The sequence below is a fragment of the Citrus sinensis genome, chromosome 3 (assembly GCF_022201045.2).
Source record: "Citrus sinensis cultivar Valencia sweet orange chromosome 3, DVS_A1.0, whole genome shotgun sequence".
Classification (NCBI taxonomy): Eukaryota; Viridiplantae; Streptophyta; class Magnoliopsida; order Sapindales; family Rutaceae; genus Citrus; species Citrus sinensis.
The window spans coordinates 34068165-34085297 of NC_068558.1; the positions used below are offsets into that span (position 1 = coordinate 34068165).

The 17133-nt window shown below is 40.3% G+C and overlaps 1 protein-coding gene across 1 annotated transcript; it reads left to right on the top strand.

Moving 5' to 3' along the window:
* Positions 1-7814: 7814 nt before the first annotated feature.
* Positions 7815-11441, top strand: LOC102611853 (uncharacterized). Its single transcript, XM_052437588.1, has 6 exons — positions 7815-8101; positions 8563-8614; positions 8960-9809; positions 9895-10068; positions 10233-10612; positions 10719-11441. Exons 3-6 carry the CDS (start codon positions 8960-8962, stop codon positions 11145-11147), a joined length of 1833 nt encoding a protein of 610 aa, XP_052293548.1. The 5' UTR covers positions 7815-8101; positions 8563-8614; the 3' UTR covers positions 11148-11441.
* Positions 11442-17133: the final 5692 nt, after the last annotated feature.

Below are 17133 nucleotides of genomic sequence, written 5' to 3' on the forward strand. Positions count from 1 at the left end.
AATTGACATAGCTTTAGCATATATGGAACATGAAATTCGAGAAATTGGACCATCGTACATAAATTACGTAGAGAATTCGGATAATGAAGAACTTGAAATATAGACATTTAGTAAAATAAAACAAACAAATAAACTGATTGTAAGGTATATCGGCAAGCAACCCATGACGTAAATTGGATAGACGATCCCTATTGGGCGTTAGTATCCTCTGCACTTTGGGATAACAAGCCACGTACCTATAATCAGAATATTTTGTAAATATAGATACTCAAAGGGAAATTAGATACTATTTTAGTATAATAAATAATAATATATACTTTATACAGATCGAATTATTTTATGAGATGACTAATAATCCTGCATATATTTTGGAAACTAATAGTAATTATTATGACTTTTATTTTCCTAATCTTCTGAATAATATACCTAGGGTAATAGAAGGAGAACAAGTTATTGCTTTATATGTAAGAAATAATAATAATAGAAGTTATGACATGTATACCTTATAAAAATAAAAATTTCTTAAAAATATTGTTTATTGTTTTAGTTTTCTGCATTTCTTTATTCTATTATTTTGGTTTTTCTGTTGTTTATATTTTAGTTTTTTAGTTTTTAGTTTTTTTTTTAGCACACAGTGCAAGATGGTATCAGAGCCATAAGAACAAAATTATGGACCCAATACAGTCAATAGTTAATAGTTTGTATACATTAAAGGTATATAATAAAGGAGAAATAAAGAATTTGATAAAAGCTTTAAAAACTGATAAAAATAATATAAGAAATATAGAAATTGAATTAACTGAAGAACTTAGAGAAAGAAACATAGATACCTCAGGAGGAGAAATATTGATAGAAAAGAAAATGAAATTTATTGATAAATTTATACAATTTTTAATATATTGGTATAAAACTGAAACATTATGAACCAAGCAGTTAATACAATACAGGAATTAATAAACAGCACGGAACATATGCATTTAGGATGGGAAAATATAGTAAATACATATATAAATTTAATAAATCAAAAAATAGATTTATTAGAGCAAGAAAGAATAGGTTTAATAAATTTAGGACCAGAAATATATTCTGAATTCATAGATCTATATGAGTTTGATAACCATTTGTTGTTATTAAAAGAAATAAATACAACTCTGGAAAGGATAAAAAATAGGTGTAGAAGAGATGGAAGGAGACAAATACTCCCTCAATTATAGAAAATAAATAAACATTAAGGGACTCAAATGAAATTTACCAAGCAGAATAAAACAAAAAACATAAGGTACATTGATCGTAACTTAGGCGCTCCCGTTAGTTATTAGTTTACATCTGCTTAATCTGATTGGAGTGAAACGAAATTAATAGTTTCTTTGTTTGAAAAAATAAATAACTATAATTTCTTGAATATTCGATGAATTAACAAAAGAATTGTGAATGAAGTTTTGTTTGGTATTAAGGTATTGTTATCTTTAAATCACAATTATTGTGAAAAATAAAGGTATAACAAAAAAGTAAAAGTTGATAATTTTTAATAAATATAACTTTTAAATGATAATTTTAACAAAAATAATAAAGATACGGTAAGTTTTCTATCATTAAAATAAAATCATTTCAGCTTCCAAGTCATAGTGATGATAGAGTTACAAACTCTAATATAAATTTATTTTGTATAAATTGATGTAGCATAAATTATTTGTTAGATAAAAATATAAAATAATAAAATAAATTATGTGAAACAAAAGATATTTAGTTTAATTAATTTTATTATGTCATGTTAATTTGTATAAAATAAATTTATATAAAAATTTGTAGTTAGGTTATTGATCTGCATCGATATATAGAGTCTTCTATTTATGTTAGCGTAAACCAGCACTGATACATACAGTATTCTATTTGCTTGAGTGTAGGGGTGTTCGCGGATCAGATTTTACAAATTGGACATCAATCCATATCCGATCCATGATTTTGCGGATTATAATTTTTCAATCCAATCCAATCCACGGATTGATAAAATTCAATTCAAATCCAATCCATACATCTGTGGATCGGATGCGAATTTGACTAAGTCCATATCAAATCCATACGTCTGCGGATCGGATGCGGATTTGACTCAATCCATTTCCAATCCACCATTTTGCGCATTAGTTTTCGAATTAAAAATTTTTTAGTTCTCTCCAACTAATGAAATTAAAAAAAATCTAATATAAAAATAATTTTGCTACCAATTAAATTTAAATTAAATAAAATTTAAATAAATTAATTGTTTAAATAAAGCTAAAATCATATATTTAAAGTTTCAAAATATAACACATCGAGACTAATTATTCAAATAAAACTACAATAATACGTTCAAAGTTTCAAAATATAACACACCAAGCTTAATTGTTCAAATAAAGTTACAATAATACGTTAATATAACACTGAAATTAATTGTTGAAATAAAGCCACAATTAATTGAAATGACAAAGTTTCGGAAACCAAACACAGTCTGATCCTTCACCAGGGCTGTTGCGCCTGTCGAAAAGTGGTGATTACGGAGTCGTCCACGATGGGAACCAGGAAAAGCTGTACGGGTGGCGATCTTGAAGGCTGTGATAGTAACATTGTTCAGCTGGAACCAGTGAATGTGCAGTGGCTCGATAGACTTGGGAAAGAAGATGGCTTGCTCTCGTCGTAATCTCGCAGCTGATGTCCTTCAAATCCGTGTCGAGAGTGTATCCAACTAGTATTGAATGTTGCTAGTGTATGTGACGGCAGGGAAGCTTAGGGTTTTTTATTTGTAAATTGTTTGTGACTTGGCGTCATGTTACTTTGTTTTTGGGTGACTTTGCAAATTGTTGGTGACTTGTCGTTGTGTGACTTTGCTTTTTCTAGTGTGTGTGACTTTACTTTTATTTTGTTTTACAATTTTTACAAGTTATATTTGTATATTTGATTATTTAATTATTTTTCATTTTATATTATTATTGGGTAATGGTGAAGATATGTTATAGTGCTTATGTAACTATATAATACCACATTTATAATTTTTTTAATTAAATTTATAATATTTTTTTAATTATATATATATATATATATATATATATATATTTTTTTTTTTTTTTTGCGGATTCACAGATTTCTGCGGATTTATAGAAGTAAATCCATATCTAATCCATCGACTGCGAATTTTTAAATTTTCAATTTATATCTAATTCACTAATCCACAAATTAAATTTAGCGGATCAGACGGATTGAGCGGATCGAATTAGATTCAGAACACCCTTACTTAACTCTATCCAATTTTTTCGTCCAATATGATTACTCTTAAAATAAAAACCATGGACCCCATGAACGAGACGTCACGTGGGCCCACTAATCTTGATGATAATATCTTTTTCATGTACAAAAGAACACCCCCGCTTTACAACGACACCGCTTTCTTTGTCTTTCCTTTCGTTTTCGTCAGCCTCCACCAACCCTTAAATAGGCACCCCATTTTCTTTCACTCCTATCCATTGTCCACGCGTCCCATCATGATTGCTTCTCCGGTTCTAATCACGAAGATTTTCGTGAAATGGACTTACGAGATGGGCCCCATCTCTGCGCAGACTACACCGTCTATTCTCTTTATGAAAAGAAAATAAAACTATTTAAAATCTCTAAATCATTCTATCTTCTCGTGATAAATTGAATTCAACTCGTTTTTCATCTTTTATTTATAAATTGTAAATAAAAAAAATCAAAAGAATTCAACTGATATTCCTTTTGAGAAATTATAAAAAAAAAAAAATTATACGGTAGCCAACTTCCTTGCATGAACATGACCTTGATTCAATTTATTGAACATACGTATATGTTACTTTAATATACTTTTTTCTTATAGTTTACAAAATGTAGTGGTTATTTTCTTTCGTATACCAAACAATAGATGTGTATGTAGGTTGAAGCAAATATAATTTTATAAACTAACACTATGTTGTACCGTATTTGGTAAAATATTTAATGTTGACATCTTATGACATTATTATTATTAAATCTTCAATAAATATTCTTCATTGTATTGAACAATTTTCTATATAATATAAACTATGTATTTCGTTATAATGAAAGCTGTCAAGAAAGGTTGTCTCAACTTTTATATTAAGAATTTGTATTCATAAATATATAATATGATATAAACCTTAAACATTAAAATTGTTTCATAACTTAGTTATCAATAAAAGATTTAACAATTTTTTAATTATTGATCGTAAATATTAGCACATTATAATACAATATAAAAATAACCTTACAGTTAATTTATTATTGTCACATTATAAATCTATAGAATTAATTTGAATTAGTAAAATTATTAAGACAAAGTTAGAAAGATATATCAACATTGGCTGGGTCCAGCTAGTTTGCAACTGTGATTTGGTACCTCATTTTTTGTCTGTTTGTGATCCAATCATTAGATTCAACCCAAGAGTTGCAAAAACTATTCCAACGGTAAGGATGCAATTACTTGGTTATTAACGCTGCAGCCCCTCCTATTTCATAAAAAAATAAGAAAATATTAAATTTCAAGATTTTGACACATAAGTCAATCAAAATATTTTATGATCTTTATATAGGTCAAGGGTAATTTAATAAATAAATATATTTAGATATACAAAAATATGGATGGATTATTTTAACTTTCTAAAATACTCCCCACACCCATTTATTTAAAATATCAATTACAAAAAATCCCATTTTTAGTATTTTAAAAATAAAATAAAATACCCATTTAATGTTTTACCATTTAAGATAGTGTTACTTATAAGGATAAATAATTATTTTAATTAAATAAATGAAACTTAACTTTTATTTCTATAAATTTGCTCAACATCAAATAACCTTATAATTGTTGGCATAAGATATAAATTTAGTCTAAAAATTTTATTCAAAGGGTCCCCTTCGGGCAAAAAATTAATTATCATATGATAATTTGGTTGGTACAAACTATATTATTCTTAATTTACTTATTAATTTCAAACACTAAATTTGAATTAAATTTTAGTAAAATAAACCTATGTCATCATCTTTAACCACATTCAACAGACCCTAATTGTTTATATTCTGTTATAAAGAGCAAGATATAGTTCTTCTCTTATTACGGTAGTAAAAAAAATAAAAATAAACACAATAGATTTCTTTTAAGAGAATGCAAGTATTATTTTTATGAGATTTTGTGTTCAAGAAGTTAATCTAATTATGTGGTTAGAAGACTCTATTTTTTGATATTTTAGAAGAATTATTTGTTGGATAAATGAATAAATTAAGGTCAAAGCAGAACAAAATGATTGAGAAGAAAACCGCGAGAGAATATTTTTTAGAATTTTAAAATTTTCATATTTTAATTGGGGTTTATTATGCAAATTTATTGAAATTTATAGTTTTTGATATTACAGAAAATAGTAGAGATTGTTGAAGAAAATGCCAAATAAATTTTTTAGAATTCTAAAATTATTATATTTTAATTAGGACTTATTGTGTAAAATTTTTAAAATTTATAGTTTTTATTATTTGCCAAAAACAATGGGGATTGTTAAAGAAAATGTTAAAATTGGGTGTTTGGTATAACGGAGGCAAGATAGTTCTGTCCAAATTGGCTAGAACTGCCTATTAAAGTAACGTATACGTATTTATATATGGATACATTATGTAGCAAAAAAAATGAAGATTTTTGTAACAAACTTGGCAAATATCTAAATTGCTATGTTGATACTAAATAATTAATCACTTTAAGAATTCATTTACTTTTAGTGTAAATCAAAAGGAAGACGATAGATTCACGAAACTTCTGCCTCAAAAAAGCAAACGATCCAAATTGGATAAATAGTCAACCAATTAATCAAACGAGGTCCTCTGAATATAATAAGAACTTGACCTTTTGCTTTATCTCAGCAATAAGTTGAGTGTTGTGTGACTTAAGATTAAAATATTAATCAAACTACAAAATTATATCATTTAAGAAATTATATTTAGGTATTTACTTAATTAAAGTTTTAGTTAGCCACCGAGTGACTCTTATGTGAGAATGTTAATTCCCTGAGCATTGTGACATTTTCTTTAAAGATTTTTGAATTGTTTGATGGTTGTGAGAGTAAAATTTAAAATAATAAAAATAGATATAATTATCATGTTAATGGGACCACACTTTAGTCATTAATTCATATAAGAATATGAATTCAAATATCATGTAAATGAAATTTGAAAAAAAAAATAGATTTTGTTTTCAACTGGTTTTGGGGTAAGAAAAGCCAAACCAATCTAGAACAATAAATTTGTTATTTTGAGGGGAGATGGGGTACCTCACTGGTTTATTGTGTGTTGGGCGGTGTATCTAAGATTTTGGGGAGGTGAGAAAGGGAGAGAGAGTGGTAACAATGGTGGAAGATCAGAAACAAGAGAGGTATCATTCAAAATGAGCTTCACGCCTGCAAAACAATGAAATAGAGGTTAGAGGTGAAGCCGGGTGTACCCGGGCGTTCACACTCCGACGCTCAAGTTAGCAAACTCAAGCTTTTATTGCAAAGAGAGCTAGCTAGCCCTCTGTAAATTAGGGTTTAAGGTTGAAGAAAACCTCTTTTCTGGAGTGTGAGTGTTTTTGGGCGAATGAGAGCATGATGGAGAATGAAACCTAGGCGCCTTTATATATGGAGTACCTTAGCTGCCACGTGGCGTACCCTTTTTGGCTAACGTCCTTTTACCGCTTTTATGATTCTTGGGGCCGTTATGTGCATGTTCGCGGCGTATCTCATCTTTTGGAAACGTGGCGCGCGCTGGAGAGTGGTCCAGGGTACCTCTGCAGTAGCTGTCGGGTAGGCGGCTAGGGACCACTGTCCTTGGGACAGTGTCCTTCACTTTTGGCAGAGGTAGCAGACGGCTGTCCCTCCTTTTAGCACGTCGCTTTTGATTCCTAATTCTGACAAAATCAAATGATATCTTTTAGGAGGCGGAGACGTTTCTCATGGCGGATATTTTCGGTGGATTCTCTTGCATCCGCTTTGCCGGGTACCTCGAATTACATGGGGTACCCCCTATTACGCAGGGTACCCCTGTCTGTATGGGGTACCTCTATTTGTATGGGGTACCTCTATTTGTATGGGGTACCTCTATTTGTGTGGGATTCTTCTAATTGTGCAGGGTACCTCTATTTATACGGGGTACCTCAAGTCATGTCGGGCACCTCGGATTATGTAGGGTACCTCCGATTGTGCTGATATCATTCCATTGGCTGACACGTGGCGCTCTATTACCTTTCCTATCTTTCCCTCAAACAACATCCCCCTAGTTTCTTTTTGGCGAGAAGTATTGGAGGCAAAAGAAACTCATTGTATGAGTGACACGTGGCGATGCGGCTGGACCGGAGGGTACCTTGCTTAGCTTCTTCCCTTGACTAAACTTTGTGTACTTCAAACTAAAAATCTTCTCTTTGTCTTTTCCTTTTCCCGCTTTTTTTTTTTTTTTTTTTTTTTTTACACGATGAGAACGAACAATTGTCTTCATATGTCTCTCTCCTTTTTCTTGGGAAGTGGCAGCCGTCTGACACGCAGTTTGAATTTTGAAAATACAAATCTCACTCAAACATCCCTGAACTCCTTTCTTGAGCAACGTGTTCTGTCAGGTTGAGTTTAAAACTTCTGACGTGTGTCAAAGTTTTGAAAATCCCCAAATGAACTCCCAAAAATTGATTATTTCCAATAGCCTTTTTCTTCCATAATTTCGTCTCTTCTTCTAACTGGATCAACATTATCACAGGTAAAAATAAAAATTTCTTTACTCTTTTTTTTTTTTTTTTTTTTTTTTAGCCTTGTTCATCTTCCCTAGGCTTTACTCTCCCTTTACTCTTTTTCTTTTATTTCTTTCCCATTTTCTTTCTCCCTTTTCTTTCTCACGTTTCTCCTTCCTTTTTCTCTCTTTTCCTTCTTCCTTTTCTTTCTTTCTTCTTTCTCTTTCTCTCTCGGCCGGCTTTGATCTGGTACGTTTTCCGGCGTGGATCTCGGCTGCTGCAGTGGCGGTTTTGGGCTCCAGATCTGGTCGGTTCAAGGCGATTTCCGGCGGCTCACGGCGAGATCTCAGTCCGGCGATATACACGGTAACCCCTCCTTCATCGTTTCTTTATTTTTCCCTTGGTGCTTTCTCTCTTCCTTCCATTTTCTTCTCTTTTTCGTTTCGGCTTGGTGTTTTTCTCTGTGATTTCCGGCGTCGGTTTAGTGTGGTTGCGGCCGGCGTTGGTTCGGTGGCTGCAGCCGCGGCAGCCGGCGTCGGTTTGGTGGTTTCCGGCGTTAGTTTAGCGGCTGCAGCTTCTCGATTTTTCTTTTTTTTTTTTGGCCGACGTCCTCCTTTGCATTTTTCCGGCGTCGGTTCTTCTTGGTGGTTGCAGCTGCGGCGGTCGGCGTTGGTTCTCGGTGGTTGCAGCCATTACAGCCGACGCCGGTTACTGCAGCTTCTTCGTTCTTCATTTTATTTACTTATTTATAAATAATTATATATATTTAAGCTTATTTTTATTTTTATACTTGCATATTTTTACCCACTATTTTTGGTTGCCTGCAGCTTCATTTCGCCGCGATTATCAATCCCGATCTGTTGAATTGGTGAATCACAGGTATCCCTCCTCGCTTCTCCTCCTTTGGCGCATTCACAGTGGCGCTATTTTGCATACTCTGAGAAAATTTTGTTTTTGGTTTTTGTTGTTGTTTTTTTGTTTTGTTTTGTTGGTTGGTGTTTGCATTTGGTGGTTGATGTGTGGTGGATGGTGCTTGGTATGGATATATTGCTGTTTGGAAAACATGTGGCTTGTTGGATGTGTTGTTGGGGGCTTGTGGATATGTTGTTGGGGAACTTGTGGGTGTGTTGTTGGGTGTATTGTTGGGGAACTTGTGGATGTGCTGTTGGGGGCTTGTGGATGTGCTGTTGGGGAACTTGTGGGTGTGTTGTTGGGGAAAAGTAGATGGGCAAAAAGCACACGGGACCCCCGATGAAGCGACGTAAAGTTGGGGCTAGTAGGGTTGACAACCCTCCTGCAGGTTCCCCTTCCCACATCTCCATCAGCGAGGGGGATCGGTCCCCCCCTAGTTCCTCTAGGAGTCGCAATTCTCGTTCTGAGCCCCCTCCTCCTAGGAGTACCCCTCGTGTCAGCCCACGCTTTCCTAGTAGACGGCCTACCCCCCATCCTCGAAAGAAGGGTGAGCCAACCAAGCCTAAAGTTCCAGCTCGTTCCTCTGACCAACCGCCTAAATCTCCCCCTGCCACACCTTCAAAATCTAGCAACCCTTTTTTCCTAGGCATTAGGAGGGCTACTTTGGGGGAGTTGGAGCAAATTAGAGCCAAATACAATATTCCTCCGTCTGTCCAGCTTAGGGTACCCCATGTGAATGAGCGACCCGAGTGTCCAAAGTCTGATGGGATTGCTCTCCATATCGACCTCTTCGATCTAGGACTCCGCCTGCCCCTCCAACCATTCTTTATGAAAATGTTTAGTTATTTAGGGGTAGCTCCTGGGCAGCTGTCCCTTCCAGGGTGGAGGACACTGACGGGCTTACATGTGTTATGGTTGGAGGTCGTGAAGCGCGACATTTCTGTTCGGGAGTTGAGGGGCCTTTACCAATTCAAGAAGCCTAAGGGTCCCGGCATTGCTTACTTCTTCCCCTGGGGTGATCATGGCCACATCGTTGAGGGGAACCCCGCCTTAAAGAAGGGTTACCGAAAGGGATGGTTTGTCGCTGAGGGTAGGTGGGGGACAGAGACTCTAGGTGAGAAGGGCGACCCCGTGAAGGTTCCTCATTCCTTCAATGTAGACTGTAAGTATCTCCCTTACTTATGGTTTTTCATCGGAATCTTTCGCCTGAATGTCTCACTAACCTTGAGTTCTTTATGCTTTCGCAGGTGTGACATGGGCTAAAGGATCATGCCCAGTTCAGGAGGTGGGGAGAGAGGTGAAGAAATTTATGGACAGGCTTCGAGGTGCACAGAGGGGTAGTGATGTGCTGGAGGAGAGCCGATTATGGAGAGCGGGGCTGATTGACCGAAGTCCTACACCTGCTCCTGGGGGTGACTCATGTATGATTTGGGTGTCGGGGGGTATCCTATTATTACTTATGGGACTGGGGTACCCCATTATTATTGCATTCTTCGTTTCGCTTCTCCGCTTTCCATTTCTTATTTTTACTTTTGCAGTACTTAGTACTTGTCTAGCTAACATAACTTTTGTGCATTGGGTGCAGTCATGGAATCGACGGGTGATGCTTTCGACGCCTTCTTCCAAGCGGTAGTGGGCGGTGCTTCCGGATCTCAGGATTCGGCGGTACCCCCGAAAGGCTCCCGACCTCCTCGAGCTCCCGGTCCAAAGGGAAAATCTCAGGGTACCTCCCACAGCGGGTCAAAGGGTATCCCTCGCTCGAAGAAGAGAAAATTCGGGCTGGTTTCTACTTTCCCCGATGAGTTACGTGAGGGTGACTTAGACCCGGCTTCTAACAAGGAGGTTTCGCACTTGGCTCGCCACTTTTACTACTCTGCTGAAAATGTTACCTCCGAGGTTGCTGAAGAGGTTGACAAGATGAGCTTGAGCCAGCGTTATGGTCAAGCACTTAGGGCTACCCAAGAGGTAGGCTTTCTTGGGGTACCCCGGGTGTACTCTTCATCATTTTCTTTTTACTTATTTGATCTTTTCGCCATACACATATATTTAACATGTCTTGCATGACCCGCAGGCATCCTTTCTCCTTAGCCACTGCCTTCCGGATCTCGACTCCCTTGTTGCCGCACAGTCAGAGGTTGACAAGTTAAGGAGTGAGCTTCAAAGCCGTCAATCTCGTGAGGATCAGCTCGCTCGAGAAGTTAAAACTCTGCAAGAACGCATTGCTGGCCTATCGGGAGAGAAAGCTAGGGTGGAGAAGGATTGTGAGGAGTTGAGGGCCACCAACGGGGATCTGCTATCTCGGCAAAAGACGATGGCGGAGGATGCATTCTCACTTATCATGACAGAGGTGTGGAGTGTGGATCCGGCGTTGGAGGTACCCCGCGTGCAGAAATTTGTCAACAAGGCTGCCATTCTGAAGACAATTGCGGAGCGGAAGAAGTCTTCCCAGGCACGGTCGGGTACCCCTTCTGGGTCGCCTGGGGTACCCCATCAGCCTTAGTCGTTGCCCGCCTCGGATGCCCCTATTTCGGCGGCTCATATTCCGGGTACCTCGGAGTCTTCTGCCGATCGCCCTCTAGAGACGGATGTTGGGGATCGCGTTCCCCCCTCGGTGTAGCCTTCTCACTGTGCTCTTGTTTATCGGATCTATCCACATTTTGCTATTTGGACCTTGTTTATTTCTTTTTGGTTTCTCGGGATATTTTGTTTTATTGAGACTTCTCTTTTGTTATGATACCATACCATCTAGTCCTCTTGTACTTTGCATTATTCTGCAAATGAATGCTTGGCTAAACTGTTATCTTACAAATTCCTAGGGTACCTCTCATTTCATCATTTTTTTTTTAAAATGGGGTACCCCTGGTACCTTAACAAGTATTCAACATCAGGCGCCTGCTGGTTTACACTGAGCGGCGAATTTGGTGCATGCCCTCCTCGACAACCATGGCGGATTTTCCACAAATAGGTAATCAAAACATCGTCGCGACATCTCGATCAAAAATTGAAAGTGCGCAATTGGTCCAACCAATCAATTTCTTATTCTTTCGAAGTGCTCTCCGAATTTTTGAATAGCTTACCCCATACTTTGCAATAGTACGAGGATGGAGGTGTGGGTGTTCTCATACCTAAGCCGAACTTCGTGCCGCTAGGGTATGCCGGTTTTTCTTCACCCTCGGGTCCTCTTTGACGCTCACTCTCTTTGTCTAGGTAGCTTTGTCATGCTTCCGCAGAAAGGCTACCCCTGGGCTGTTCACTCCATTGCCTATCTTGGCTTTACACAGATCGTCACGATCTAGGCATATCAAGTACCTTGGCTGGTCCTATGATAGGTTAGTCATAACTGACAAGCGTATGGCGAGAATTGCATATAACCAGATGCGAGGGTATATTAATGGCGATAAATGAATGTAATCTGCATTCTAAGATTGAAGTGGCGAAAAATAAAGAAAGAACTCACATCATATTTGTTGAGAAAGAAAATGCATTTATAGATAACGAAAGCGTTGATCAATACATAACTTAGCTTTGTTACCCTGAGGAGAATAGGAGACCGCAAGACCTCCTATTCTTTTCATTTGAAAATTAAAGAAACTCTAAAGTTGTAACTGACCAACATAGGGCATTTGGGGTACCCTATTTGGCCTACCACACAAAAACATTAAAGAAAGCAAATAACAGCAAAAGACTAAAGGTTGAGACACTGTCCTTTAGTAATATTTCCGTAGCATTGCAGCGTTCCAGGGGTGCCTCACAATTGTGCCATCCATGTGGAGTAGCCTGTATGCACCTGTCCCAACGGGTTTGTCGATGCGGTAAGGTCCTTCCCAATTTGCCCCGAAAGCACCTTCGTAGGGTACCCTAGTGTTCTGAGTTACCCTTCTCAAGACTAAGTCTCCTTTCTTGAAGGATCGAGGGCGTACCCTTTTTTCATATAGACCCGAAATGCGATGCTGATATATGGCTGTCCTCAGTTCTGCTCTAGCCCTTTTTTCAACCACCAAATCAAGGTTTGAAGCAACCAAGGAGGTGTTCTCGGCCTCATCGAAGTATTCAACCCTGTGAGAGGGTACCCCGATTTCTGCTGGAATCACTGCGTCAACACCGAATGCGAGGGAAAACGGGGTCTCCCTGGTGGAGGTGTTTTGAGTAGTCCGGTATGCCCACAGTACGCTAGGTAGCTCGTCTACCCATGCTCCCTTTCTTTCCTCTAGCTTCTTCTTCAGGATACCTTTGATAATCTTGTTAACGGCTTCGACTTGCCCATTAGATTGGGGGTGGGCAGGTGTAGCAAATCGGTTGGCTATCCCCAACTCCGAACAAAATTTTCGGAATTTTTCATTATCGAATTGCTTGCCGTTATCACTGACAATTGCATAGGGGATTCCAAATCTGCAAATGAGGTTCTTCCAAATGAATTCGGTGGTTTTCCTTTCTGTGATGCTTGTTAGTGGCTCCGCTTCCGCCCATTTTGTAAAATAATCTACCGCCACGATTGCATGTTTTGCTTGCCCCTTTCCGGTAGGCAACGGGCCAATGTGGTCCACTCCCCACATAGCGAAGGGCCAAGGGGAAGATATAACTGTTAGCTTCTCTGGGGGTAGATGGGGTACCCTAACGAACCTCTGGCATTTGTCACAGCTTCGTACCATATTCTTGGCATCCTCCCGCATGGTTGGCCAGTAGTACCCCTGACGGAGAGCTTTTTGCGCCAGTGATTGTGCTCCATAGTGATTGCCACAAATCCCCTCATGTATCTCCCTCATGACATACTTGGCCTCGTCGCTTCCCAAGCATCTAAGGTAAGGAAGAGTGAACCCTCTTCTATATAGGGTATCCTGGATCAGGCAATACCGGGCAGCTTTATACTTTAGTCTTCTCGCTTCACTTTTATCTGAGGGGAGGTCTCCGTCCTTGAGGTGCCTTATGATAGGCTCCATCCAAAGTACCTCGTTGGACAGTGATCCTACTTCCAACGGCTCTAGGAGATCAATGCTGGGGGCGGGTATGTGTTCTGTTGTGATGGGGCCAGCTGACTGAGCTACACCAAGGGATGCCATTTTTGCTAGGGTATCGGCTTCGCTGTTCTCCAGTCGGGGTACCCTTTCCACTTTAACCTCGCAAAATTGGGACATCAATTCTCTGGTTTTTTCGAGGTACCCCTTCATGTTTTCCTCTTTCGCCTGATATTGTGCGGTAATCTGGCTTACCACCAACTGTGAGTCACTCTTGACGTGTACCCTTTTTGCTCCCAAAGCCTTTGACATCCTCAACCCCGCTATGATTGCCTCATACTCGGCTTCGTTGTTTGAAGCCTTGAATCCGAATTGCAGGGCGTAGCATATTTTCACCTTGTTCGGGTCGATGATAATAACTCTTGTGCCACTTCCGTGTGAGTTAGAGGAACCATCCACATATATTTCCCAGACCTGCTCCTCTTCATCGGTGGGTAGGGTATCTAACAGGTATCTCAGATCACATTCACCACTTGAGTCATTGGCGAATTCCGCAATGAAATCAGCAATGGCCTGAGCTTTAATCGCCGAACGAAGCTTGAAGATGATGTCGAACTCGCTTAATTCGAGGGACCATCGGAGAAGCCTTCCGGACATGTCTAACTTCTGAAGGATTTGCCGGAGGGGAAGGTTGGTGACGACTGCAATGGTGTGAGCCTGAAAATATGGTCTGAGCTTCCGTGCGGAGACAACCAATGCCAAAATGATCTTCTCAGAGGTGGGGTACCTTTTTTCGGCATCAACCATAGCCTTACTAGTGTAGTAAATAGGTCGTTGTACCCCATTATCATCCTCTCGGAGTAACACAGAGCTGGTGGCATGCTCGGATACGGCGAGATATAGCAGCAGCACCTCTCCCGGCTCAGGTTTGGCAAGTAGTGGAGCATTCACGAGGTACCCCTTCAGTTCTTGGAAAGCCTCTTCGCAATCGGGTGTCCATTGGAGCTTTTTACCGGTCTTCAAAGCTTTGAAAAATGGCTTACACCGGTCGGTAGCCTTGGAGATAAAACGGCTCAGAGCAGCTACCCGGCCTGCCAAGCTTTGAACCTCCTTGATGGTGCTTGGCGATTTCATGTCAAGTACTGCGCGAATTTTATCGGGGTTGGCTTCAATCCCCCGTTGTTGTACCATGAACCCGAGAAACTTTCCCGAGGTTACCCCGAATGCACATTTTTCAGGGTTTAGCCGCATCTGATGTTTTCTCAAAACGGTAAAGGTATCTCTGAGGTGCCCCAGGTGTTCCCCCGCATGCACCGATTTGGTGATCATGTCGTCTATGTACACCTCCATGGTGCGCCCGATTTGTTCTTTGAAAATTTTGTTCACTAGCCGCTGGTAGGTAGCCCCGGCATTCTTCAAACTAAACGGCATAACCTTATAACAGTATAACCCCCGGTTGGTGATGAAGGCTGTTTTCTCTTGATTGGGTTCGTACATCGGGATTTGGTTGTACCCGGAGAAGGCGTCCATAAAACTAAGCATTTCATGCCCCGCTGTTGCATCAACCAGCTGGTCCACCCGAGGAAGCGGGAAGCTATCCTTGGGGCAGGACTTATTCAAGTTGGTGAAGTCCACGCACATGCGCCACTTTCCGTTTGATTTCTTGACAAGAACAACGTTGGACACCCAATCGGGGTACACTGCTTCCCGAATAAACCGTGCTGCTAATAGGCGGTCTATCTCTTGTTCAATTGCATCGTACCTCTCTTGATTGAAGGCGCGACGCTTCTGTTTGACCGGTTTATTATGTGGGCTGACATTGAGTTTGTGACATGAGAGAGAATGTGGGATACCCGGCATATCCGAGTGGGTCCAAGCAAATACATCGAGGTGCTCACATAGGAAGGTGATGAGTTTCTCCCTTTGTTCCTCCGAGAGGTTGGAGCCTACTTTCACTGTCTTTGTTGGGTCGGTGGCGCAAATCGAGACTGAAATAAGATCTTCAACTGGGGTACCCCGCATTTCATCTTTCAATATTCGGGGATCCAAAGGTGCCTCAACTTCACATCTGGGCTCCTCCTGGTCCCCGTGGGGTACCCTCGAGCTATCCCCCGTAACTGCTTCCATCCCCCTTGGTGAAAACTCCAACTTTTCTCGTGGGTGGGCTACTTGAGGAGATTTTTTCAGTACTGTTCTCCGCTGTCTAGCAAGTGCTCGCTTTGAGGGGGAAGGTGTGGGCTGGCTGCCACTAGGGTACCCCTTCATTGGCGAATCTGAAGCTATTTGGTAAGTGACTTTGGAGGCCACGGAATAACATCCACGAGCCGATTGCTGGTCCCCTTTAATGGTGATAACTTCTTGGGCGGCCGGGACTTTCATGGTGAGGTAGTGCATGGATACCACCGCTTTAGTTGCTACTAAGAACGGCCTACCCAATATAATATTGTAGGCACCCGGGTGATCTACAATAAGAAAATCAATCATATGAACAACACGGTGAGGTACCTTAACAAGTGTAACGGGCAGCGTAATGATGCCTTTTGGTATAACCATATCTCCGGCGAACCCAATAAGAGGCGTAGCATATGGGGTGATCTTTGGCGACTCAATCAATAGTTGATCCAAGGCGCTTTTGAAAATGATGTCAACGGAGCTACCGGTATCTACGAGAGTTCTTGCTACCTTACCAGTGGCAACCTTCAACGTAATTACGAAGGCATCGTCGTGGGGGTACGAGATGCCCTCCGCATCTTTTTCTGTAAAAAGGATAGGCGGGGGATGGTGGGGTACCTTCGGTGTACCCCATTCATTAAGGTTGACTTCTCTGCCCATATTGGTGGTTATCGACAACGATCTACCATAGCCTTTGATAGCCCTCCTAGATTGGCCCGCTAAAGTCGGTCCGCCCATGATCATTCGGACATACACGCCCTCTCGTTCGGGACTGCCATCAGCTACCCGCTTGCCTTTATCATGTTCCGCAGATTTCCGAGCTTCTCTCATGCCAGCAACAAATTCTTTGAGGTACCCGCTGAGAATCAAAGATTCAATTTCTTCTCACAAGGTGAAGCACTCGGCTGTGCTGTGACCAAAGTCCTCATGGAACTCACAATACTTCAGGCTACGCTTCATGTTGGGGTACTTCTTCATTGGCTTAGGAGGGCGGAGGAGGCCACTATCCCGAATATGGTAGAAGATCTGCTCTGGGGATCGATTCAGTGGGTGGTAAGATTCATACCGAGGCCTCGGCGGTGGCTCTCGCTGATCCGGTGGTGGCGATCTTGGAGGTTGGGGTACCCTTGAGGCACCTTGAGGGTTATACCCTCGTCCCCGCAAGGCAGCCCGTGGAGGGCTCCGTGCTCGGGGCACCCGCGGTATTGGGGCCTCCACCCTCTTGGGCTTCTCCTTGTTCTTTGTAACATCGGCCTTATCTTCTTGGCGCTTCAATTGGCATTTTTCATCCATCTCCACTTGTTGCAACGCCCGAGAACGGGCTTCCCCATATGAAAGTGGACGCTTCTTTTGAAAAGAACG